Source organism: Podarcis raffonei, chromosome 10 (genome assembly GCF_027172205.1).
Source record: "Podarcis raffonei isolate rPodRaf1 chromosome 10, rPodRaf1.pri, whole genome shotgun sequence".
NCBI classification, from domain to species: domain Eukaryota; kingdom Metazoa; phylum Chordata; class Lepidosauria; order Squamata; family Lacertidae; genus Podarcis; species Podarcis raffonei.
In genome coordinates, this window is record NC_070611.1 from 58,073,638 (window position 1) to 58,100,255 (window position 26,618).

The 26,618-nt window shown below is 43.6% G+C and overlaps 1 protein-coding gene across 2 annotated transcripts in view; it reads left to right on the plus strand.

Moving 5' to 3' along the window:
- The first annotated feature begins 3,226 nt into the window (after positions 1-3,226).
- Positions 3,227-26,618, plus strand: part of B4GALNT3 (beta-1,4-N-acetyl-galactosaminyltransferase 3) — a 237,224-nt gene continuing 213,832 nt past the window's right edge. For both annotated transcript variants that reach the window (XR_008332580.1, XM_053407152.1), the window contains exon 1: positions 3,227-3,476. Coding sequence is in view for 1 of the 2 variants with exons in the window: in XM_053407152.1 (XP_053263127.1) it covers positions 3,329-3,476 (148 nt within the window). In the remaining variant the exon portion in view is untranslated. The remainder of the gene's footprint in view (positions 3,477-26,618) is intronic.

Below are 26,618 nucleotides of genomic sequence, written 5' to 3' on the forward strand. Positions count from 1 at the left end.
CCTCTTGAGTGAGATGGGCGCACAACCCTAGAGTCTGTCAAGACTGGCCCGTACGGGCAGGGGTACCTTTACCTTTACCTTTATACCATCTTGAGCAACTTGGAATAATAAATAAACCTGGAACAGATGTAAAGTGGGATAATTAGCCATTCAAGGAATAAAGCAGAATATATATCTAAATAAAATAAATAATAAATAAATATAGCGCCACGCTATTCACTTCCTTAGGTGTGGGCACCACTTTGCTCCTGTGAGTTTAGCATCTCAGTTCGAAACACAACCTGCTTTTAGAATACTTGAAGCACATGGCAAATGCAGCGCCTCATTTTGATAGCTGCCACTCCCCTGTTCTTTGAGTCCAGCTTTTATTAATGTTTCACTATGCCTGTTCCTAAAGCAGGGCTTTGCAGCCTTTGGTTTTCTGTCCCACAATCACATTTTAGTTCATGATACTCACAAAGCCAGGGAAGAAGCGCTGGGAACAAGGGTGAGGGGAGACCAGCAGACCTCCTGTTCACCAAGAGGCTGTTGTAGAGGCCAATGCATTCCATCTGCTGCCCCTGTGGATCCTACCACCCAAGGCAGTTGCCTCAGCCCTGCCTGAGTACAAAGTCCCTACATTCAAAGTCACCACATAAGGAGCTCATGAGACAGTGTGCCATGTCTTGGGAGGGAAGAAGAGAGCCTGAGACTGGCCCATCCTCAGTTTATATCCTGCTACTGCTGTGTGATCTGTGACGTCAGATCGCTAGTGGGTTTTTTCAGAGCTGTGTGGACAAGGCTTAACTTACAACTTGTTGCCAAGTAACATGTCCAGGATGAATGGGTTTAGGAGCCAGCATGTCCCCTCCTGCCCGTTCCAACTCCACCACTCCCCTAGAATGCCCACTTGGGGAAACTTACACTGGCATAAGATCTGCCAGTCCCAATGAGCGAGCTGAGCCCTAGCTCAGCTGGGATGGGGTAGTTACACTGGTACGTCCCAGCTAAGCCCGGATTTTGCCACCTGAGCCAAAGTTCCACCACAGCCTAAGTCTTTCAGCCTAATGGTTCTGAGCTCAAGATTACAGCCATAATCTCCGATCTTAGAAATACTTCACCAATAAGCTGCAGCATTTGTTTTAATTTGCCCCAATTTGTTTGCCTTGCTAATTTATACATTTTTGGGGGGGGGCTATATAAACAATTAAGTATATAACTGAGCTAATTACTACTACACTGTGGATGTGCCCATTGGTTGCACATTTTCAAACATGCAACTCTGTGTCTGCTGTAATGAGAACAGCCAAACCTCTATTCCTGCAAACAGACTTGGGTGCTTTAAAGCTTGGGAGAGCAAGTGCCTTGAAACCATACAGGTGGGCAGCATCCATGTCAACAAGCCATGATTATTGAAGACAATCAAATGATTGCATTTTAGTGTATTTCTTATAATTCAGGGATGTGAGGTTGACCTGGCTGCACCATGTCACCTCATTGACAGAACCCACATGATTTACATAGGAGACGTCACCAAATCCACCAGCAAATCACATTGAATCCATGGACTGAGCCATGAACATCATGAAGCCAGTGCCACCAGGAGCAGGTCTGTGGACCTGAGGTATGGATCCTCTGGATTTTTACTAGGGAGATCCACAAAATCTCTAATCACATCAGTAGCCACAGACTGCTCCACAAAAACCGCAGATCCGGTGATACAGGGCACCACAGGACACAGAGACATGAATCCAGAGCACAGATCCCTGTGAACCTGTTTATGTTTTATGTATCTTCCCCCCCTGCAAATGAAACCCATAAAACCAAGGATTTGACTAAGGCTTCGTGGGGATCCCTATGAAAATTCAGTGGATCCTCAAGGAATCTGTGCTTCCTATGACTCAGGTCATGGGCACAAATGGGATGGGATGGCTGCTGTTCTTGGATGACCACATATTAAAAAACCATGAGGATCCATGAGTCAACTTATTTTTGTGTCATGCACCAAAAGCCATAAAAGGTAAAGGTAAAGGGACCCCTGACCATTAGGTCCAGTTGTGACCAACTCTGGGGTTGCGGCGCTCATCTCGCTTTATTGGGCGAGGGAGCCGGCGTACAGCTTCCGGGTCATGTGGCCAGCATGACTAAGACGCTTCTCGTGAATCAGAGCAGCACACAGAAACGCCGTTTACCTTCCCGCCTATTTATCTACTTGCACTTGGATGTGCTTTCGAACTGCTAGGTTGGCAGGAGCTGGGACCGAGCAACAGGAGCTCACCCTGTCGCAGGGATTCGAACCGCCGACCTTCTGATCGGCAAGACCTAGGCTCTGTGGTTTAACCCACAGCACCACCCGGGTCCCTACCAAAAGCCGTAAGATCCTTGATTTTTACAGATCAGCCTGTGGAGACTGTTGTGACCTGTGATTTGGTTGTGGGGATAGTATCCCCTGTTTTGTTTGGTTTTGTTTTGATCACGTGCATTCAAGAAGTTGACTTGTAGACGACTAAATCCTCCTTAGAGAAGACTTACTGAAATCAGTGGTTGTGGCCAACTTTTAGGTCCAATGATGTCCATGAGTCAACTCCGAGTAGGACGTAGTTGGTTGGGTACAACCAGATCCGTGTTTGGGTTTGGTTCGATTTACTGCTTTCAAGGTATGGCGCGTCCTCATCCTGAGATTGGCACGAAGGAATCTCGTTGCCCTCAGCCGGTGGGTTGGGTCGGCTGGGGCGGACAGGTGCAGGAAGGGAAAGAAGAGCCTCTGTAACCAGAGGAGGAGACGCGCGGGCTGCCCTCGGAGATCCCTCCTCCCTGGAGAGACAGCGGGTGTGGGTGTTGCGTTTGCGGGGAAAGAGAGAGCGTGAATGAAAAGGGAGAAGACAAGCGGGCTCAGTGCCTGGAAAGGAAGGCGGGAGAGGAGGGCGACGAAAGGTGGGACGAGGCGACTGAGGAGGTGACTGTGGGGAGACAGAGCGCGCGGGAAGGGCCTGGACCGGCCACCCGAAGGAGAAGCGCGAAGGAAGGCACTGAGGAGAAGGTGGCTCCTGGGCTCAGGGAAGGCGGCGCGTCACAGGGCGAAGAGGCTCCCGCGGCGCCGCCGGAGACCTTACCGTCCGGGCAGCAGAGGGAGCAGGACCAGCCCCGTAGTAGTCCGTCCCCCCCGCCGCAACCGGACCTAGCGAGGGAGGGGCGACGACCGCAGCAGAAGTTGAGTTTGGGCGGCCCCGCGGCGGTGTGAGGCGACGCTGTTCCCGCCCGGCCGCGGGGAGGCGGCGGAGCGAGAAGCGGCGGCGGCGGCGGCGGGAGCAGCAGCATGGTCTTCCCCGGCGGCTTCGCCTGAGGCGGGATGAGGAGCCGCCCGTCGCAGCTGGGCAAGGTGCTGAGGAGGAGGTTCCGCCTCGTGCTGGTCTTCGGGGTGCTGGCCGTGGCGCTGTGCGCAGCCTACCTGGAGCTGGTGGTCTTGGCCGACGGCGGGGGACACCCCTTGAACCGCAGTGAGTGGAAAGGGGGTCGTTGGGGCTTAGGATTCCCACGCGAAGACTTCAGCCGAGTTTAAAGATCTTAGAAAACAGGCGGGCGTAACCGAGGCGAGAGTGTCTCTGAGCGTGTGCAGAGAGCCTTACCCCGCTCCTCGGGCCCAGGGGTTCCACTGGGGATTAGGGAGAAGGGAACGCGGCTTCCCAAGCAGATTCGGACTCAGGTGCCTCCCCCCCACAGTGCCTCACAGTGTCTGGTCTGATGGGGGCGCAGAGGGAGACAGGTGAGTGTAGGGGAGCAAGGCAGACCGCGCAGCTTCTGCCGACCTCACAATGCTGCTCACTCTGAGGCAGATATCCTGCACGTGCCAGAGCCGCTGTTTGTGAGTTGGTTAAGGGCGGAGAAGTTTCCTGATCTAGAACCTAAAGGCCTAGATTCATAGGATGAGAGGGTCAGGAGGGAAGCACACCTCAGTTGTGATCCCAGGCAGAAATGTCTGGCTACCTGGAGTGCTCATTCCAGAGATGGAGTCCTTCACCTCTCTGACTCAATGGAAAGGGAGTCCATCCTACTGCTCTTCTAGCCGGAGAGAAAAACCATAAGCAGGGGCGTTCTTAAGGGTTGGCCGCATGGCACCTTTTCACCCATGCGCTCCGTGGGCTACTCTTCCACTTCTTTGGGCCTTGGAGGAAGCCACTGGTGGGGTGTGAAAGGCAACAACAAAAAGCAAACTTTTTGAGTTTATGGTCCATGATCTGGGGGCTTGGGGTGTCACAAGGGATGGGAGGGCACCATCCAGGTCCTTGCCAAGGGAGCCAAGACATGCCTCTGACCATAAGGAATAGCCGTAGGGGAAGGTCCATGGTCAGTGTTAGAGTATCTACGGTACTTTCATAGAATCATAGAGTTGGAAGGGATCCTGAGGATCATCTAGTCCAACCCCCTGCAATGCAGGAATATGCAGCTGTCCCATACTGGGATCGAACCTGCAACCTTGGCATTATCAGTGCCACACTCTAACCAACTGAGCTATCCATGCTCAGGCTTTGGATGCAGAAGGTCCCAGGTCCATTCCTCCAACAGGGCTGGGACTGTCCTCTGCCTGCAACCCTGGAGAGCTGCTGCCAGCCAGTGTGGACAGTACTGAGCTTGATGGACCACTGGTCTGACTCAGTCTAAGGGTTAGGGTTAAGCTCTGGACGTCTTAACCAAGCCACTATCTCTCGACCTCTGCCCTCAGTATCTGTAATAGTGTGTTAATAGTGCAGACCAGTCCTATAGAGTTCTTGTAAGGGTTGAGGTAAAGGCTGTGTTCACATTACTGGCTAAAAATGCAGCTAAGTTGTTCCTTTCCTCAGTTTTGACCCAGCTTGTTATTTTTCTAAGAAATGACAGCATCAATAGCAGGATAGATATGGATTGTGACTAATGTCGTGTACACAGCGCTTCCCAAACTAGCAGTGGATGCAGAGTAAATAGGAGTGTGCACACAGCCAATGTATGTAAAATATTGAGCTCAGTAACTATGTAAATACTGGCGTTATTATATGTGCTGGAACATTGCCTTTAGTCCCCGGACTAACCCATTTGGACAGGACTTGCAAAATTAAGGCTGAAAACCCTATGCCCACTTATCTGGGAGTAAACCCCTTTGAATTCAGCAGGACTCCTGAGTAGAACATGTGTAGGATTGCGCTGTAAATTTAAAGATATCCTTGGGGTTAAAATGCACCTTTGGTGAATCTTTCCCCAAAGAAGCTGCCTAGAAATCATGGCCAGAGAGCATGCAATTAAAGACGCATCGAAGACACTGAGAACTGTAGCCAAAAACGTTTTGCCCAAGGTTGGAGTTGTCTTCTTGGGAGCCAAATGTGCCTTTGGCTAAGGCTAAGCCTTCCTCCAGAAAGGGGCTGTAATTAAAACCTGCCAACTGAAGACAAGAGATGAATCCTTTCTCATCAGGCAGTGTGAAATTAGTAGGTCCGGAAGAGGCACGTGTTGACAGTTTAGCCATAGGATATAGCAGAGCATGCAGGGGATGGTGATTACGATTTCAAACGTCCCACCACTCAGGACAACTACAGTAGAAGGATTTACTTACAGCTGGAATTGAAATGGGAGCATCCTATCTCCAAAGTAGGGGGAAATAGATAGTAATTTGCACCTATCTCTTTTTCTTATGTGCGCATCCAGAAATATGGGTGTACTCAAATCTGACAGAATATAGTTGATTGATTCATGTTTGGTTATTTCATTTCTATGCCGCTTAATATATTAACAGTATGAGAGTTGCACAGAAAACCGAAGCAGCAACAGAGAGCTTAGAGACAAAGTATTGCAAAAATACAGTTACATATAAAAATGTTACATTAATACAAAGTTACTAATATATATGTGTGTGTGTATTTTAAAAGTTGCTTCATCCTTTCACACAACCGCCCCTTTTCATGCATTGCAACCCTTTTAAAAATAGCAAAGCTAGTATCGTAAAACACTAGGGAGTAAGCCCATTGGACACAGTGGGACTTATTTCTGGGCAACTAATTACGTGTAGGATTGTTCTGCACAGCTGAACTCGGACAAATTTCTTTTCTCCATTGAAACAAGGTTGTCTGAAGGCCATAAAAGAGGGCACCATAAATTTGATAGATTCTGCTGCCTCTGGTGCACTTCAGACTATCTGCCAAAACCAGCTTGCTAGAAATCTGGTTATAATGTAAATTCATCATGCTTTAGACTTAGTCAGATGGCCTAAGGTGGATCCTAATGACAGTTTTCCTGGGTTTTTTCAATCTTCATCATGAAGAGGAAGAAAAAATGGTGGTGGCTTAATCGGAGCTTGTCCATACTGTTATTTAACGTGGGCCTTCCTGTATTGCCATTACCGTATTTTTCTGTCTATAAGACACCCCCTATTTTTGGAGGGGATACTATCCATGTATAAGACGAGCCCAGATTTTGAACATTATTTTAGAGTAAAAAAACATAGTCTTATACACGGAAAAGTACGGTAATTCTCTGTTGGATGTTCTCCTCCAAATCACTGCATTCTCACACCCATCCTTCAGTCTGGATTTTCTCATACCAGGGATACTATGGAAAGGAGAGGGTAAGACCATCTGGATTGAGGGAGGGGAAAATGTGGGAAGGCAGAGATTTGGAAAAGAACATTGTATGGACAGTGGAAAATTAATGGAGGTACAGGAAGCTTTTTGTCCACATTAAACAACAATATGGATGAGAGCTCAGTGATCCTGAGTTGAAACGTCAGATATTGAATTGCTCTAATGAATGGTTCACAGTGTATTTATATCGTAGGCCAACTCCACATTGCAAAAGTGGGTTGACTGAATGTGGATTAACATGTGGATTGCTCACAATATGTTTCATAAACCAGTAATTCAAATAATGAACCATGTACCTTTCATTCCGTGTTGCTTGATAAAGTCCTCTTACAATGGGGGGAAACTGGTGGACACAATTAACCCTTTTGCAGCTGATAAAGCAGACTGTAGTCCACAAAAGTTTAAACTGGTAATAAATTTGCAAAACGGTGCTCCCAGCTACCCTTTTGGCAATTGTAAAAATTTTACGTTTTTTGCACAGCTGTCAGCTTGTCTACCAGTTAAAACGAGAGCCAGTGTGGTGTAGTGGTTAAGAGCGGCGGACTTGTAATCTGGTGAACCAAGTTCAATTCCTTGCTCCTCCACATGCAGCTGCTGGGTGACCTTGGGCTAGTCACACTTCTCTGAAGTCTCGCAGCCTCACTCACCTCACAGAGTGTTTGTTGTGGAGGAGGAAGGGAAAGGAGATTGTGAGTCGCTTTGAGACTCCTTAAGGTTGTGATCAAGCAGGATATCAAATCCAAAATCCAAATCCATGAGTTTGTACTATTGGTTGTGGCATAAGAAGAGTGTGTGCTGTATTTATTTACATATTCACATTGCGTGGCAGCAGATAACCTTGTTGCATTTACATCAAAGGTTAGCAGCGAACTGTAGCTCAGTAGCAAGTGAGAAACGTATTACCAATTATCTAATCCAAAAAAGAAGGTGAAGGAGATTGAGGTTCTCCAAACATTTGAATACTGCACTGCATCCAGACTTCATCCAGACTGTGTGTGTATATGCAATAATGAAGATTGATTGTGCCTTGGTGAGAATGGGATTGAGGATTACTATTTCAGGCTCTATTAGGGTTATATAAGGGCAAACCATGATGGCTAAAAGAAAATCACAACCAAAATATGTTTTGGGAAATGTACACTTTTAAATTGTAATATGTTGTCCTCTAGGTACCTGACAAAAACTAGATGAAAATTAACGTCTGTGTTTAGTTTATGATTGAGAGGGGAGTTTTTTAGTGGCTTGTGGAGGTAAACTTTGAGACTGCCAGTGCTACCCTACTACCAATAAAAAAATCTATTTTGAGTTGTAGTAATGAAAAATAAATACATTTTTTTCATTTTGCCTTCCTAACTCAGTAAAATTTCCACCTTCTACAGGTACAGGCATGCTCTATGTTTGTTTTCTGTTAAAAAGAGCTGGTCTCAGGCTGAAGGAGACAGAGGATGTTAGGAGTGGAGTTCTTCCAGCGTTTTATTCATTCTCCTTTATTTTTGTTAAATCTTTCTTTATAGACTCCCAGGTGGAAAACCTAGTGACAACACATAATTGGGTACCAGCCAGCATTTATAGCATTGCCTTTGCTGATGCAATAGCCTCCTTCTGCGTCTGTTGTTCTGCATCCCAAAGGTAGATTTTTCTCCAGTAATTTTCCAGAGCTGGAAGTCAGTCTATAGATCATTATTTCCACCTCTGTTTGCAACAGAACACTCACTGTTTAACTTTCTCTGGAACGTACTTATGGCACATGGGATGTGTGGGATCCCAGCAGGCTCCCCCCCCCCCAAGCCTGGTGCTAGCATTCACAGCATTACTCTGGATTTATTACTCCTGTTAATGGAGGAATCCGAGGGCTCCCTTGGGCAAAAAACAAAGACACCAACCAGGACAATTTGGAGCAAAACAGCAGTCTGTAGGCTTGGCCTTTATTGGAAACTGTCGCGACAGGACTCCCACCCACAACAAGATGAAGCAAAATGGAAGCCCAGAACAAAAGAAGACCCCAACTTTTATTAGTTACTAATCCCCCAAACTACACCCCTAAGACTACATCACAACTACATCACAAAAAGGAGGGGTTGAGGGAGGAGTTGTGGAGGTAACCTGAGTATCTTGTCACCTGGCTGGTTCCTCCTTTCCCCCCTCCCCATGAGTACTTTCCAGGTGACAAAGGGGAGCTTGCAGTTTCCTGCCCCCAGAGGGAAGAGCTGATCATTGTCCTTTGTTCCAGTCCATGCTGAATCCACTCCTATATGCAAGTTTTTTGTGACCTTAATGGTCTTCTGCCTAGGACCATCAGGGTTGGCATAGCAACTGGGCAGGGCTCCTGTGTATGTGCTGGTATGCTCAAGGGATTATGGCTGACCTGTATCAAACCTTCCCCATTTTGTAGTCCTTCCTTCATGGAGTAAAATAAAAGTGGAACGATGCAGATCTGATGTATGGTTGATTTTCTATGAATTTATAACAGAAGCGTAGCGTATATAGTGTGTGAGTGTCAAGTTTGTACAAACTGAATGATTGGGGGGGGGGTTCCTGCGACACTCTGGATTATATTCTACTATGGCATTCCTACTTCCACTCACACAAACACCAAAAGACTGAAATACTTGCTTCTAATGGCTTTTGTAAGTGTTCTGCAACATCTGCAATGGGGTCAACTGATTACTGCTTCACATTTAACATTACTGAATAAGGAGAAGGAGCCCATTATGAATCGATAAACTATGTCAGAGGTCCATGATTATCAGAAACAAAATTCCATTCTTCCACCAAATGTGCCAGACCTCTAGCAAACATAGAGGACCCAAGGGAGAGGCGAAGTTGTGACTCATATGCACAAGACCAGTATCCAGCCAGTATCCATCTTTTAAAATTGGGTTTGCCACTAGGAAATACAGGCAAGGGAGCAGGCATCTGTTTCCCAGTGAGAAAAGATGGGTCTCTGTGCCAGGTTTGGGGAGCATGAGAACTGCCTACAGCCCGGGTGCAAGAGGGCATGTAAAGACTGCTGAATCAATTGCGATCGAAAGGCTGGGATTTTCAAAAAAGATCTGTATTTATCTGCCAAATTCCCTGCTTGATTTTTCAGTTTAAGATTGCTATCTCAAATATCTTTCTTCAGATCTATTTGCTTGTGTGAACTTGTCTTAATGAGTCTTGTAGATACACCTTCCTCCTATGCTTGGTCCTGGATGACTCAGCACTTCTGCTGGAGAAGGTTGGACTGTTTGTATACATATGGAAAAGTTCAAACTCTTAATGCAAGTGTAAGAAGCCTGGAAGAATTGCTACCTCCACCCATTAAACACATCAGATACTGCCGTCTGAGGAGTATTTTGAGGAGCCTGAAATGAATTTGGTCAAAAACAAGAAGCTCTTCTCATATGTTATATTACAGTTATATTTGCATTTAAAAAGCACACCTGCATTGAGCAAAAATGTATGTCTCCCTGACAAATCTGAGGAATTTCATCTGCACGACTGTCAGTGCTCAGAATGATTTGCAATAATCACTTGGCTTGTACTCAATCCTGTCAAACAGGTAATATTATTTGCATATTTCAGGATTAGGGATGGAGTGGGCAACCTGGCATTTGAACCTAGTAAGGCAGTAGTCACTAGATCCCCTGACTCATCCAAATAGTGCCTAATTTGGGCCTAATTGAAAAATGCCAAACATCTCTGTACAACTTTTGTCTTAATGATTGGAGACTTGGGGCCACTCCAAATTTCTTCATGGAAACTGAAGAACTGTTGTGTAATCTGCAATTAGATTGTCACATGTGATGGTTATGAGTTTAGGTACCTCACTACATGTTGATTAGCAGGAAAAATACAGTCCATCACAGTTTTTCTGCAACACCCCCCCCAATAAAATTGGTGCATATGCTTTTGTCACACATGGCAACCAATAGATATTGCCTGTTGTTGCCTATGCAGAAGTGCTTTCCATGTAGCCACTGTGTAGGGACATAATGGGAGACACCATGGTTGCAAAGGTTCTAGCTTCAATGTTCTCTCCCTGCTTGAACATAAAGTACCCCATACTCTCTAAGATTTATTTTAATCATTATTTACATCAGCATCAGTGTGAACATGGTGAAAGCAATCTAGGATTGTCTTTGTAGCCATCAAAACCAAGGAACAATGTGGGTTTACAAACCATGGTTAGGGGCAAGCCCTGATTAGCTTTTACCATGATTGTAATAGAGGGGAAAGGAAACATTTCGATGTGAAAGGGATATGGAAAGCCACATGCAAAATACATGCCTTTGTGTGCTTTAGGTTCCTTCTGTGCAGATTAACATCCTAGGAAACAATTGGAGGGTTGTGCGCCCATCCAAAGAGCCTCAGGGGTAAATGTGTTGTCAGCAAAATGACAGAAAAGAAAAGGGCCTCTGTCCAAACCTGCTCTCTTCCATCTTTCCACATCTTGTTTCCCTGCATTTTTTATAAGGTATGTGCTATATTTCTCTCTGGCCTGTGACACTCTATGAGTACTGCCAAACTTAAGCATAGTGGCAGCTCACCTACAATGCAGTCACACCCAGTATGCAAGTCAGTCTGTGGACTCTGTTATAAAGAAAACAAGAGCGCATCAGAAAGAGTGCTAATGACTCTTCTAAAGGACCCCGGGGGCTTTCTCACCCTCGAAGCAGAGCTTAATCACTGCTGACACTAAATGTTTTTATGAACTTACTTGCTAGCGCTTCCAGTACCCTAAGGTAAAATAGTTTACAGGCTTCACAAAGGCAGAGATAGCCTTTTCCTTTCCTTTCTAGGTCTTTGTCCTCATCTGTATCATCTCATATCCCCAGAGTATATTGTTATGAGTTTGGGGGGAGGCAGAGCCCCCATAATCTCTACAGTCAGTGGTTAGAATTTGAGCAAACTCATAAATTCTGGCCAGTTCTTCATCTATTTCCCACAATCCTTTCAGCTGCAAAGAGACATTTCGCTCTTTGCAGTCTAAAGGTAAATACAGTTTAAGGCAGTGGTTCTCAAACTTTTTTTCTCCTGGACCACACTTTCAGAATAAAATGTTGCTTGTGCTGTGATAGGAATTTTATGGTCTTAGATATATGGCAACGTTCATAACCACACGTACATAGATCAGCACAGGAAAGCCAACCTGGAACCATTTTGATTCCTAAACTGAGCAAATGTTTCTCTGCATGGTCAAAATGGAAAAGCCTCCCCATTGTCTCTTCCTTCACAAATCCTGTCTTAATCTGTGTTTGAATAAGGGTGTGAGCCTTATCATTACAAAAGACTGCCCAGGCTCCCCAAGAAATCCAATCAAGTAACCTGCCAGACAGGAAATAAACAAAGCGACAGGAGAAAACAACATGCAAATGTTCTGTTTTAGACCGCCTTATCTGAGGGGTGGTCTTAGGTTACACCCTTCTGTGATGAATGCATAATGTTTCTGGGGGTGGTCTTGATCTAGAGGATGGGAATTTCAAAAGTCTTTATAAGCCCTTGCACAGCATTTTTGGGGGTCCTCTTCCTCTCCTGCGTGTGAGGGGAGTACCCTGTTGCAACAGATCAATAAAGATCAAGCTTACTAGCTGCTTTGCTTCTCAATATTCTCTGGTTGACCTCTGTTATTTTCTCCTACCAATAGGAACCTATGTAAGGACTCTATATGGGCTCTTGGATACCCCATAAGGGAAAAGGGCATATTTTTATTTACAACAGTGCCATACCGAATTCTTTATTGGTAAGAAACACATTGGAAAACAGAGAAAGAAACAACAACTAGCCGTGCTTGATTTATAATGTAGAACACAATTGCTTTATAATATGATCGTGGGACACCCAGAAAGTATAAAACAATGCAGCTACATAAGAATGTGAATAAGCTCAGTTGGTTAGAGTATGGTGCTGATAAGGCCAAGGTTTTAGGTTTGATCCCCTCATGGGACAGCTGCATGTTGAACTAGATGATCCGCAGGGTCCCTTCCAACTTTACAATTCTATTATTTCTATGATTCCCAAAATATAGTTATAAATGAGTTAAGCCCTGTTCCCTACACACACACACACACACACTTTTCTGCTTGATGGGCCTGTGACAGCTACTTTACATTTTCATTGCTTACATGCAGTGGCCCTGTGCAATCTCTTTTATTTTAGTGTGCCTGTTTTGCAAGGGTCCCCTTCCAAACGCACAAAATCGTGGGTTGTTGTTTTTTCAATTTCAAGAAAATCCAACACGGACTAAAACTTTTGGCCTTTCACATCAGGGGGCGGGTCGCCTTAAATGTGCTTCATTGAGTTGCACCCAGCAAATGTGCACAGAGCTGCACCCAGCAGCCTTGTAGTACAGGTTGAATTACGATAGAACCCTCCCAGTAGCTACTAAAAGTGAACGAAGTGGAAGTACAGTAGTTCATTCACACAACCTGCTGTGGTAGCTGAGAGTGCAAAAACAAAAAAACAAAACCCCACTTGTGTAATATTTTTCAGGTCATATTATTTCCATCCACTCAAAGACAGTTTTAGGGTAGTACAACCGGTACTGTTGCACTGGGCACTGTCCTGCAAGGGGTGCCCCAAAATGCTGTAGAATGGACCACAAAATCCTCCTCCCCAATTTTTTTGCGTTACACAGGGTGCCACTGGAATTTGAGAACCTGAGGCATCTGATCAAGATTTGTATTTTAAAATGAGCTTAAAAAATATATATTTGTAAATGTTTGTATCTCTCATGCCAGGCAGAAACCATACTCTGGCAACTGTTTATCTTCTTGATCAAGGGCCCCCCTGATCTATAGCAGTGCCTCAGGGTTGTAAAAGGAAATTACAGGCTAGGAGCAAAAGGTCACACTGACCATACAAATTACAGAATAATCAAGTTGCAAAACACAATTAAGAGTTGGTAAATAGTAAGAATTATTGTGCCTCCCATTAGAGACTTGAGCCACATTTTCATAAGGTTAAAAGGGCAAATAGAAACAGCAGCTGGACTAGGCAAAGCAGCTCTCTGAAACTGCTTTGAATCTTTAGAGAACTTAGAATTTAGCTTAGCTTTTACTTAGTTCCCTTTCTTCTAAAAAACTATATATGTTATGAAATATATTGGCTTAAATGTAATTATGCAAAGGATTTAGAAAGTAAGAAATGTTAGATTCTTATTTCATAGAATCATAGAATCATAAAGTTGGAAGAGACCACAAGGGCCATCGAGTCCAAACCCCTGCCGAGCAGGAAACACCATCAGAGCACTCCTGACATAGGGTTGTCGAGTCTCTGCTTAAAGACCTCCAAAGAAGGAGATCTTTCATAGATGGTGTGTGAGGAGATGAACCCAAGATCTCTGTTTAAGATAAAATTAGAACCATTAGCCATCTGTTTTGCAGGGAATAGGGCAAGAGGGGCCAAAGGTTATCTGGTAATTAAGGTGCCTGGTCGAGGTAAATGTAAGATATATGACTACTTATTTGCCATTTATAAATAGAAGAAAATATAGCTCTCTGTCTCCCATAAAAGGTAATAGGAAATGGGTGTATCTTTTATGATTGGTTCTAGCAAACAGCCAATAGGAATTTCAACCAGGCTGATTGGACAGAGGCAGCCAAAGGAGGAGCAAGGGGGCTGGGCTGAGGGAATATAAGTGCTGGCCATCAGGGCTGAAAGGGCAGAGCTTTGGTAACCATATACCACTGTGTCTCTCATTTATTTGTCTGACAAATAAATTATTATTTTAATTTCTCTATTGCTGCGTTGAATATTTCATTCCAGCTAAGCGTTAACCACAAGCAGGGTGCTACAAACCCAAAGCCTGTCACTGCTCCACTTGTGGCCCTTTAACAAAGAGTAAACCCCATGACTCAGGGGAATTTGATGAATTAGTGCTTGCATGCTGCACACGTGACTGGGAACATCTCTGGAGAGCGATGATGTGTGTCAGGTTCACATTTATTTCCACAAGCAAGTTCAGGCAGGAGGATGGCATAGATTGGGTTGGTTTTTACTTACACTGCTGCTTTCACTCTAAGACTGAAGGCATGTGCAGGGCAAGGGTTGTCTGGGCATGTGAATGGGTGGGGATTAAAAAAAAAAACAGTGGTTGGTGTCCTCCCCCCCACCTTCTTACTTCCTGGTATTTATCATGGCTTTGTTTCCCACACTCTTAAATAAACAGCAAAAGTGCTTGTGGAGTTTTTATTTTGATGATTTACACAAGGTTTACCAAGACTCGGGGGGGGGCAGAATCAGAATTAATAGGATGAGGCTTTTAAAATTTTATTTGGCAAGCATTATGAATCAATGGCTCCAGGCAAAACTTGTCCTTGCTTTGTTCTCTCTGGAAAGTGAGAACAACCCAAAGGTTTTTTTTAATCAAGACTTACTTATTATATATTTTTATTTTATTCCATTTATATCCCACCTTTCCTCCAATGAGTTTGAGGAGGCTTCTATAGTTCTCCTCTTCCCCATTTTATCCTCACGCCAACCCTGTGAAATAAGTTAGGCTGAGAGGTGAGTGACTGGCCCTTTATCCAGGCATTTAACTCAGCATTGTAGAGTGGTGGCTAAACATAGCCATGTTCATGTAACTTGGTTTGAAGTGAAGCCCCTTCCAATACACCAGGCACCCCCAAACTTGGCCCTCCAGCTGTTTTGGGACTACAACTCCCATCATCCCTAGCTAAGAGGACCAGTGGTCAGGGATGACGGGAATTGTAGTTCCAAAACAGCTGGAGGGCCGAGTTTGGAGATTCCTGTAATACACCTTGAACACAGGATGTTGTGCCCACTGTGTGCACAGGTAAGACTAGCCCATAAACCTCCTCATACCCTCCAACATTTCTCTGATGAAAATAGGGACATCTTAAGGAAAAGCGGCATCAATTCAGAAACTGGGGCAGCTTCACCCAGTCAGATGGGCGGGGTATAAATAAATTAGTAGTAGTATTATTTCTGAAAATCCAGGACTGTCCCTGGCAAATAGGGACACTTGGAGGGTCTGATGCCTGAAATCCTCCTCACACATTATTTCAAATTGTGAGTAGATCATCTGGACCCCTCTTGTCTTTCTGCCTTATACAGTGGTACCTCGGGTTAAGTACTTAATTCGTTCTGGAGATCCGTTCTTAACCTGAAACTGTTCTTAACCTGAAGCACCACTTTAGCTCATGGGGCCTCCTGCTGCCGCTGCGCCGCTGGAGCACGATTTCTGTTCTCATCCTGAAGCAAAGTTCTTAACTTGAGGTACTGTTTCTGGGTTAGTGGAGTCTGTAACCTGAAGCGTCTGTAACCTGAAGCGTCTGTAAGCCGAGGTACCACTGTACTGAGGTCTTAGTCTACACAAAGGAATGACCTCTTATGGTAAGTAGTAAGCAGGGAACTGCCATGACATGAGGCAACCACATTGCTGAAACGTAAGTGGGGCCAGGGCTGATCAGTGCCTGCAGAGATGACTGCTCATCTACACTTTCTTAGGTTGCATGGCATGTATTAAGATAAAGAAAATGAATATTTGTTTGTTTTTATTATAAATATACTATAATAGGATCGCCTTTGGACTTCCATACCCAGTCCTGTGCTTTTTTAACTGTAGACTAGAAGAGCCATGGTTGAAATCACTGACAGGAAGTGCCTCAAAGTCTTTGTCTAGTGGGCTTCATTCCAGATTTCACACAGGCCAGCTTGAAGGCTCGGATCCTGCCAGCCCATTGGAATACTGTCTGCTTTGGCACTCCCTTGGGACTCTGTTTGCTGCCCAGATGCAACACTGTGCCTGGGGGAATAGAACAGAGTAGTTCTGGACAGCCAGATCCCATGTACGACAGCATCTTAGAAGCTCTGCAAAATTCCACAAAGGGGCCTTGTTCCAGACTTCCTACCACAGCAGAGCTCCAATGTGGTGCTCAGATGGATCAGTCCTTAAATAAATAATAGTCAAAGCAGGTGTGAATATGAATGAAACATGAAGAGACAGAGGTTAAAATTTATTAATGTCCATTGGGTGAAGCATCAGGCTGTGTGTGACAGAGCATTAAAAACAGTACGAGTAATTTTCTTGAAAAACATTGAGACCTTACATACGTTTGTAAGATTACTTACAGAAATGTCAGTTGGAGGCAGGAAAATGGCACCCCCATCTTCATCTTGCAAACTTGCGAAAGGATCTTCACATGATCTGCTTTTCAAGTTTTTATTTATTATTATTGATTGTCACAGTCCCAGGGGCCCATTCCCCTCGGTGGTCATCCAGCCATCTTTTGCTTTTTTCAGGCACAGACTGGCCTTCCTTCTCGATCTTACCAGAAGAGAGAAGACATGCTCTTCAAAGGGAGGGAGGGGGTGAAATAAATGAACCCACCTAGCACCCTTTGTTGTTGTTTAGTCATTTAGTCATGTCCGACTCTTCGTGACCCCATGAACCAGAGCATGCCAGGCACTCCTGTCTTCCACTGCCTCCCACAGTTTGGTGAAACTCATGCTGGTAGCTTCGAGAACACTGTCCAACCATCTCGACCTCTGTCGTCCCCTTCTCCTTGTGCCCTCCATCTTTCCCAACATCAGGGTCTTTTTCAGGGAGTCTTTTCTTGGGAGCACTCAGCAGTTACAATAACCTCATTTCCTGCCTTCCTAGGAGGCTTACAAGCAGTCGCCCACAGTCTGGATCTTAGCAACCCCTTCCCAGCTCCACATTTCCTCAGGTGTAGCTATCCTGGCTGGTTGGGCTCCTGCAATGAAGCAGCCCATTGACCTGCTTCTTTTCCACACCAGTGATTAGGCAGACAGCTGTATCTTCTGTTTCTGTTTCTTTTTAGGACAAATAAGGAGCTACAGCAGTACTGGATTAGTATGACTGCTGATAGCTTTTGAACTGAGTATGTGTCTGGGTTTTTTTTGAGAGTGGGGCACCTTTATTACAGGGGATGGAAAGATCAAGGCGAGGTCTTTATCGGCGATTCTTCCCAACGTGAAGAAGAACACACCATTCCTCCCCCTCCCATCGCCGGGGGGGGGGGGGAGAGACAGACAGAAATATATTTACATGCTTTTATTCCTGTCTTTCCAGCAGTACAGAGAAATCATGTCTGTACTCTCTCATCCCAACTGCAGAGAGAGAATAACTCCACCCATGTACTTCCAGTACAGGGTCATGTGCCACTCTGAGCTAACATCCGGTGCTCAGTGCACTGAATAGACTGTCCCTGGTTCCCACGGTACAGTCCCATAACATCAGCTTCCTGTTTACCATACCAGCCACCTGGAGCTCGCTTCTGCATTGCTCCTTTTTCGTAACATTGGATGTTGTTGTTAGAAGCTGCCTTGAGTTTTGGGGAGGCAGTATATAGATAATTGTTCTAAATACATGAAAAAATGAAAAAAAATGCTGTCATGTTCAATCAACCCCCTATCTCTTGACAGTTCACCTTGTTGCATGAAAGGCAGAGCAAGGAAATCCCATAATTACATGTAGTGCAGGCCAATCAGATATGATAACTTCTTGATGGAGTTGGATTGCCTGGGGCTTATCTGTACCCCCTGGGACTGCTAAGTCATCTTTCTGCAGGGTTGAATGAAGCCCATGTCACTTTTCAAAGTACAGTCATACCTTGGTTGTCGAACGCCCTGGAACTTGGACGTTTTGGCTCCCAAATGCCGCAAACCCGAAAGTGATCGTTCCGGTTTGGGAATGGTTTTTTTGAACCCGAACATCTGACAGGGCTTTTGCAGCTTCCGATGGGCTGCAGGAGCTTCCTGTAGCCAATCAGAAGCCTCACTTTGGTTTTCAAACATTTTGCAAGTCAAACAGACTTCCGAAACGGATTCTGTTCAACTTCCAAGATACGACTGTATTTAGGGAGAGGGGGTTATTGGTTTGTTTTGGTTTTGCTTTATTATGTATTTGGTATTTTCATTTGGTATTTTTATGTTGTGAACCATTATTTGGTACTCTTCAGATGAAAAGCAGCAGACAAATTAAATGAATAAAGTTTATAAACTTAATATTTGAGTATACTGACTGTGAAACTTGAATCAGAATATTTGTGCAGTGCAAAAAGTGTGACAAATCAAACATATATAGATAATAAACAGGTCAAGGAGTTAAAACTTCTTGTTGAAAGTACAGTATACTCAGTGCAAACCCAGGTTTGTTGCTGTGCAATGCTTAAAATGGCCCCAAGACCTGCTTCAGGCACAGAGAATGCAAGCTTGTTTCCTTACTTTGTGGTTGTGGAAGTAGGTTTATATTTAGCTGGGCAGTCTGTGGGCCTTGCGGGCGGCTCGAAAAAAGAAATAATCTCTCCCAATCATTACCTCACATTGCCTAGCTTCCCAGAGCATTTAAGCTGCCTGGGTGGAAAACTGGGTGATAAATTTAGATGAGATATTTCTTGCCAAGAGCCATGTATCTGACCTGGCCCGGCCTGGTAAGACAGAAAGGGAGAACGACATAAGATCTCCTCTCAGAAAGGAGCTCAAAGTTCTCCAAGCCTTCCATGTTTCCAAATGGAAAAAGAGAGTGCCTTTCTCAAGGACATTAAGAGTCCCATAGGAAAGCCCTTGGGAACAGATTACTGCAGTGGTAGCCTTGTGTTTATAGTGGAATGGCCAAGCTATATCTGTCTTGCATAGCATGGAGTAAATACCTTCTCCATTGAGCTCCCTAAGTATGCCAGCAGGCAGCTGATATGCTTATGTGTGGAATGCTATAGGGCTTTCCTGAAAGAAACCTGACACAGATATAAAGGCCTGCAGTGGCTGTCCTGAACTTCCAAATATTTGGGAGAGGGAAAATAAAATGTAAGGAATCCCAGAGAGCAAAGTACCTGGATTCCCTCCTTTCTAGCACACAGTAGCCTTGTTTGCATATCACTTTAAACCATAATTAAAAGCCTGCAACAAACCTTGGTTATAGCTCATGTTGTTGTTATTGTTTAGTCATTTAGTCGTGTCCGACTCTTTGTGACACCATGGACCAGAGCACGCCAGGCACTCCTGTCTTCCACTGCCTCCCGCAGTTTGGTCAAACTCATGCTGGTAGCTTCGAGAACACTGTCCAACCATCTTGTCCTCTGTCGTCCCCTTCTCCTTGTGCCCTCAGTCTTTCCCAACATCAGGGTCTTTTCCAGGGAGTCTTCTCTTCTCATGAGGTGGCCAAAGTATTGGAGCCTCAGCTTCAGGATCTGTCCTTCCAGTGAGCACTCAGGGCTGATTTCCTTAAGAATGGATAGGTTTGATCTTCTTGCAGTCCATGGGACTCTCAAGAGTCTCCTCCAGCACTATAATTCAAAAGCATCAATTCTTCGGATCTCCCATGAAACATGTAGTTTGACCCATGGCATAAATCTTGTTCTTATAGTTTTCACTTGCAGCTGTTTGGGAACACTAGTTTCTGCTCTGTCTCCTCCTCCATCTTGTCACTCAGTATGCATTTCCATATGGCATATGGGACCTGCTTAGTCTTGGGCATACCATATGAAACCCTTCCTACCAGCCATGTCTTATTATTGCCTGTCAAGTGCTTGACTGACACAGGCACACTCCTCCCCCCACCTCTTTCTCAGTCTCGGGCAAGGAGCACTTATCAAGCTCTTGATGGGTGCCAGATGTAACTAATGGGCTATGTTCAACTTTGTGGAGGTCTGTTGTACATATTTAAAACTTGAGTCCATTAACATTCGCCCTTGAACATATGCATGTGGACTCATCCCTGCTCTCCAATAACAGAGTTTACAGATGGTTTTTACTGTCCCTGATATTTTTTGCTACTTTAAATAATCCCTTTTTTGTTTGAAAGCCAGCTGTGCAGTCCTTTATGCGAGAGCCAAACTCGCTGATGGGTGCAAGTGCAAGGGTGTGGTCTACTAGTCAGAGCAAAGGGATGGATGCCAACACTCCCAGCAGTCTATATTTGGCTTGGCCAGCAATGCGTTGTGGGATTTTAAAGGAAGCCAGTTTACCTCACTCTGGCTGAGCAAGTTTTTTTGGGGGGGAAGTGTTTTTTTTTAAATAAATGTGTACTTGTTCATTCTTGGAAGATGCTGTGTTTTAATCTATGCTTAAAAAATGTGAAAGTTTCTTAAGCACAAGGGGACAGAATCAGTTGATGATGGACCGAAGAGATTCCACGTTAGACAGTAGGGAGCAGATGTTCTAAGACCCTCAACACTGTTGATAGTTTCTGGTTCCTCAACTTCAGTGGTTGAGAAATTACTCAAATATTAGCTGTGATGTCTGGAAAATATCTTTTAAAAAGCTACAGAATTTACCAGCTTCTTGGCCTTTATGAGCCTTCAGTCATACAACATGAAATGAAAACAATGAAAAACTCATTTTTCAAAGGTGCACATGTTTACCATGGAAACCTTTAAAGGTGGACTGCAATATGTGTAAGGATGTAAGAAGACAGGGATTTCCGTTACAACCTGCCATCATCACAGTTAGAACTGCTTCTGTTCTGCTGCAGTTCTGTTTCCAGCAAATACTGCACTGTTCATTTCATTGACTGCTATTTATCCTAATTTATGTTATGAATTTAATGCAATTAATGATGTAATTTTTTCTCACATCATTTCTTTTAGTGCAAAGACCATTCATTTCAATATTTGTTTTAGTGCAAAGAACATTCATTTTAATAATAACATCAAACATTAAAAATTTCCCTATACAGAGCGGCCTTCAGGTGTCTTGTAAAAGTCAGTTGTTTATTTCCTCGACATCTGACAGGAGTGCATTCCACAGGGTGGGTGCGGCTACTGAGAAGATCTTCTTCCTGGTTCCCTGTAATGAGGGAACCATTGCTCCTCTGCCTGGTTCACATTGAGGGAACTGCTACAAAGCCTCAGAGGTGGACCTCATTGTCCAGGCTGAACGATGGGGGCGGAGACACTCCTTCAGGTATACAGGGCTGAAACCATTTAGGGCTTTAAAGGTCAACACTAACACTTTGAATTGTGCTAGGAAACATACTGGGAGCCAATGTTGATTTTTAGGACTGGTGTTATATGGCCCTGGCAGCCATTCCCAGTCACCAGTCTGGCAGCCATATTCTGGAGTAGTTGATTTCTGAGTCACCTTCAAAGTAGAGCACATTACAGTAGTCCAAGTGCTAGATGCAATTGAAATGTGGGGAGTTACATTTTGTTTGTGGACTGGAAAGAACAGCAAGAGTGACGAATAGTTGGTACTGTACTTGCTGGATTCAGTTCCATTCCGGACATGGCACGAATAAGCATTGTTTCCACTTCCATTGGAATTCTCCAACATCCCTAGGGATGTGCCACCAAGCCCCAAACAATGGAGCTCTTTGAGTATGTGGATACGTTTTGTTGTTCAGACTCTATGTCACTTCATTTTTTGATAGCTTGTGGCATTTAAGATTTGTGCTTGTAAGAGACAACACAAGTGAACCACAAGGAAAAATACACACAACATCCTCTTAAAGATGCCAGTGAACAAAGAGTAGGAACTATAAGCAGAAAGAGGCAGAAAATCTGAAAAACCCAGTGTAGACATGACGTTGTTCATATGCATATTTCCACAGAAATGGTTCCTAAAACATTTCATTGGAGGCAAACATTACATACGAGCTAGTCCTTAAAGAAGTGTGCTACTTGTTGCTTTGCTAGACATGCATCTGTCTGGCCAGATAATAGCTTCTCCTTCCCAGTTGCAGCACCATGCAATTTTCATTCTAATTAACTAAGGAAAATCCTTTCATTTTCTTTGATGGAGACCAAGGGAGGAACCGTTAGGGTATTTATAACATGATGAAAAGACATAAAAATATCATTTTTCCAGTTTTCGTCCCAGACATTCTAATCTAAAACCAGAACCCTACAGTAGTTTTATACCATAATGATTTTTTAAAAAAACAAAAAACTACTGAAGTTCTGTTTGTTGCACTCCTTTGGAATACTCAAATCTGTGCTCCAGTGGCTGGGATTGTACTGTGGAGAAGCGCCTCCCACACTGCTGTGTATGTTTGTAATGGAAGTCTGAGGTGACCACAAGATTTGTCTTGTACCTGCAGCATTTGGAAGAAGCCTAATCTGTTTTGGATCTACTTGTGTCATTTCATTCAGATTCATTAAAGTGAGATTCTGATCTGTTACACACACTATAATGGGGAATCTAAAAACAGTGACAACTTTTTTCACATAAGTGGATGAAATTTCACATAAGTGGATGAAATTTGCAGGTAAAGGAGCACCCCTGTCCCAAAGTAAATTAATTAATCAGGCAAATGCATTTGGGGGTTTTCATGTAGAGAACCTTTCAATTGTTCGTTTGTTTAAAGAAAAGTCTTTCAGCTTAAAAAATAAAAAATTCTGAAGGAAGGATTTCCAACCCCTCATCTCTCAAGCTTTGGGTGCTTCTCCAGTCAGTCTGGTTTAATTTCTCAGAAAAAGAAAGTGGGTAATGCATTTAATTTTTTGGAAAAGCTGATACCAGAGAACAACTCAGAAGCTTAGGGGGTCTCTGATCCACCTTAAGATGCCTTGAGACACTTTGTCAACAGCACAATCCAGCTCAGCAATGTGAGATCATGACTCAAATCTGGCTCACCTTGCTCTTCGGGCTACACACTGAGCCCATGAACACCTCTAGTATTTCAAGGGAGCTTTAATCTTTGCAGTTGGGCACAGTAGAGAGAGTGGGGTAAAGCACAGTCAGAATTGCAAATGTATCTGTTTGGCTTTGTATTTTAAAATCCTTCATAATTGTCATAATTATTTGCAATTTATTTCTGCTCTTAGTCATAATAAAAAGTGAAAATCTTTCTCTTTGGACATTGGAGACATGACAAGGATGATGGTACCATTATGACATTTGCAATGTTCATTTCCGATTTCTTTATAAAGAAATCTGCCCTTTAGTATCTGTACATAATTTATAGTAAACACTTCCCTATGTTATCAACTTATGGTGTTTCTCTTCTACGTTTCCCCATTCTTCAGTGCTTGTTTGGATTATGTCTGCTGTGATCTGTTTGCATAAGAAGGCAAGCAATGAATAAGAAAACAGAAGTAGTAATTTTGCAGCTGTGTATACCAAAGTGAAATAACCTCCGGGAACCTTATTGTGCTTATGGTTTGCACAACCAGCCCAGCAAACTGACCTAGTGGGTGCAGTTTTCCAGTTCAAATACCACAACAGCCTGGCAGAGGCAGAAGGTCCACACGCAAGCTGCCTTTTGCATTGAATATGCTGAGCAATTGTAAGAAAAGTCTGCCTTGAAGGTAAACTTGCAAGATTAGCAGCTTTTCTTGTGAAAAGTCTCCAGCAAACACCTGTTCTCTTTTTGCTCTGTGTAGTCCACAGTTGCAGGAAAGACGACTTTCATGTACGGGCATTGATAGGTCTGAAACAGCAAGTAGCAAATGACCCATGATCATCTTGACTTGCCAACTTACTTGCTACTTCACAAAATCACATTTTATAAGAAGAGCACTGAGCATAATGACTTCTTTTTTTTATTTTTTTTTATTAAATATTTATTGGCATTTTCCAGAAACACACAACAGACACAAACAAGAAATAAACAAAACAAAAAAAAAAGAAACACAAAAATACATAATATTCAAAACTAAACAAAAAATAGAAAAAACACATAAAGTTTCTGATACTTATTATTCTTAACATTATTTCTCAGACCTCCTCACACCTCCCCTTCTTGTATTCCAATTTAAATTGTCAGTTCAGCAAGTCCTTAACTTATTTCTTTACCTTAACTTAAACATTTGTTCTAACATACTATTGTTTTACTTTACTTCTTTTTTCCATTTCCTCAATTTATTTTTAACAGCCTTATTTTCAATTAATTTAAAAAGAAAAAAAACCCAATTTTACCCTATTAAAATCACACATCAATACTTATACCCCATTAATTATTCTTAAACCTTTTTCCTAAAGTCGACCAAAATTTCCCTTCCACGATTTACCCAATTTCCTTACAACTAACAAAATATAAAAAAGCAAATTATCCTTATGTACCCTTTGGATTCCCAACCTCCACCCACCCTTTTCCCGGTTCCAGTCCCCAACCAATATCCATCAGTCTTTATGTTATTTATTTAGCCTGGTGATCTCACGTCCGAGGCCCTTATATCTCTCTCAGTTCCTTTCTGCCGGTCTCTTTGATAGTCCTTGATGTTAAGCCCCAAGTCTCGGAGGGGCTCCGGCCCAACAGAATCCATGTTGCTTCCAGCCAGTCCTCCATACTTAAAAGCAAAGCCTATGGGGTGCTCCAACTCTTGTTTCAAATTTCTTTCCGATCCAGATGTCCCCAAAGCTCCAGCTTTCACCTTCAACAAATTTGTAATCCTCAGGTCTTCAGATCTCCTCCAAAGGGGATCTCTCCATTTTCCAGACTCCCATTCAGACCAGGCTTTCCACATCCAATTTTTATTGTCCTTTTTTATCATCATGTCAGGCCTCATATTGTAACTCTCCTTTAACTCCTGCAAATCTCCTGCTCCTCCTTCATTTTCTTCAAAAACAACATATTGCTCCATCATGTCTACACTTTCAGTTTCATTTATTTGTTCAGTTGAATAGGCTTCCTGTTTCAAGTCCTTATCAGGCTCAAAACTGTTGTTTACTGTCCAGTGTAGTAGTGATACCTTTGTAGACAAAGCATTGTATTCATCTTGCAAGTTTCCCAAGAGAACGAGTGCTCTGTCCAATTCTGCTTGGATTTTACATACTCCAGCCATTTTTGTGATGTAGTGTCCCTATTACCCCTCTAGGGGGATTTTAGTTCCTTGATGTTCCTTTCAGCTCAAAACCAAAAGTCCAGTTATTTTGTATCAGCCCTCCTTATTTTCAACAAGTTATACCAAGTAAACCAGCAAAAACAGCAGAAACAGCAGAAACAAAGTTCTCTTTTTCCAGCTGACAACTAGCTGACTAACAGCTCACTTGACAGCTGTCAAAATCTTCAATGCAACAGGCTTTCTCATAGGACGTTCCCGGGTCTCGGGGGGGGGGTGAAATTTCAGCTCCCAAAATTCTTTTTATCCTCCAGTAAATCTTCTTATAGTGTCAAAACCGTGAAGTCAGGATCTTTCATTGAAAAACAAGAAACAGATTCTCTCGACCTTAGCTGCCCAGTCCTTTGCTTTAAATTGTTTACAAAGAGGGGGGGTGGACTTCCTTTTTAGCCCCTTCCCGCTCGTTCCAAATCCAAAATTAGAAATTTTTAAAGTTCCAATCTCCGTATTACTCACGGGTTTATGTTTTAGAGTCCAATCGGTCTTGGAAGAAGTTGGCGCTCTCTGTCAATGGCTTGCGGCTTCACTCCGTAGGCGAGGGAGTACTCTCAGCACCACGCCTCACCCTGCCTCCGTTCCGAAGCCTTTAAAAAGGCTCCGTCGCGGATTGGGGGGGCGCAAATGGTGCCCGCCGAGTCTCTGTGTTCACAGGCATCCGCGCCTGTGATTTTAAGGGTCTCCGCTTCGCCGCAGCGGCCAGACCCAGACGCTACGGAGCCGATTCCCTCCGGAGCTCGGAGGGAATCCGCCATTAAACAATGGCACCAACCCGGAAGTTGAGCATAATGACTTCTTATCTTATGCCAAAAGCAATGTGTCCAACTTCGTCTCATTTGACATTGAGACTTTGACTCTGAGTTGACTTATTGTTCTTGGCATGTTGACCAGCAAGTCTGATGGTATTTGAGACACATGGATGTATTAGTTCAACACATCACTAGCCCTGAGCAGTGAATTATAACCAAAAAAATCCAGCAGTAGAGCTGAATTTTCAGTTTCAGCTCAGATAATTCAGCACTATCAATTGTTTTAAGAAAAGGAAACAGCTGGAGTGTTTTACAAATCCACACTACATACAGGTTTTGTAGCCTCAAGTATGTTTTGTAGCCTCAAGTATGTTTTGTTTTCAAGAATGAAGATGGCTGGCATGAGAAAAATATTGCAAGAACAAATATTTATTGCATTGTTACTTAGCAGAATCTATGCACTGCTTGATTAAAGTAAAACCTCTAAGGAGTTTATAAGAATTAGTAAAATTTATTTGTTTGTGTATTGCTCATTGTTC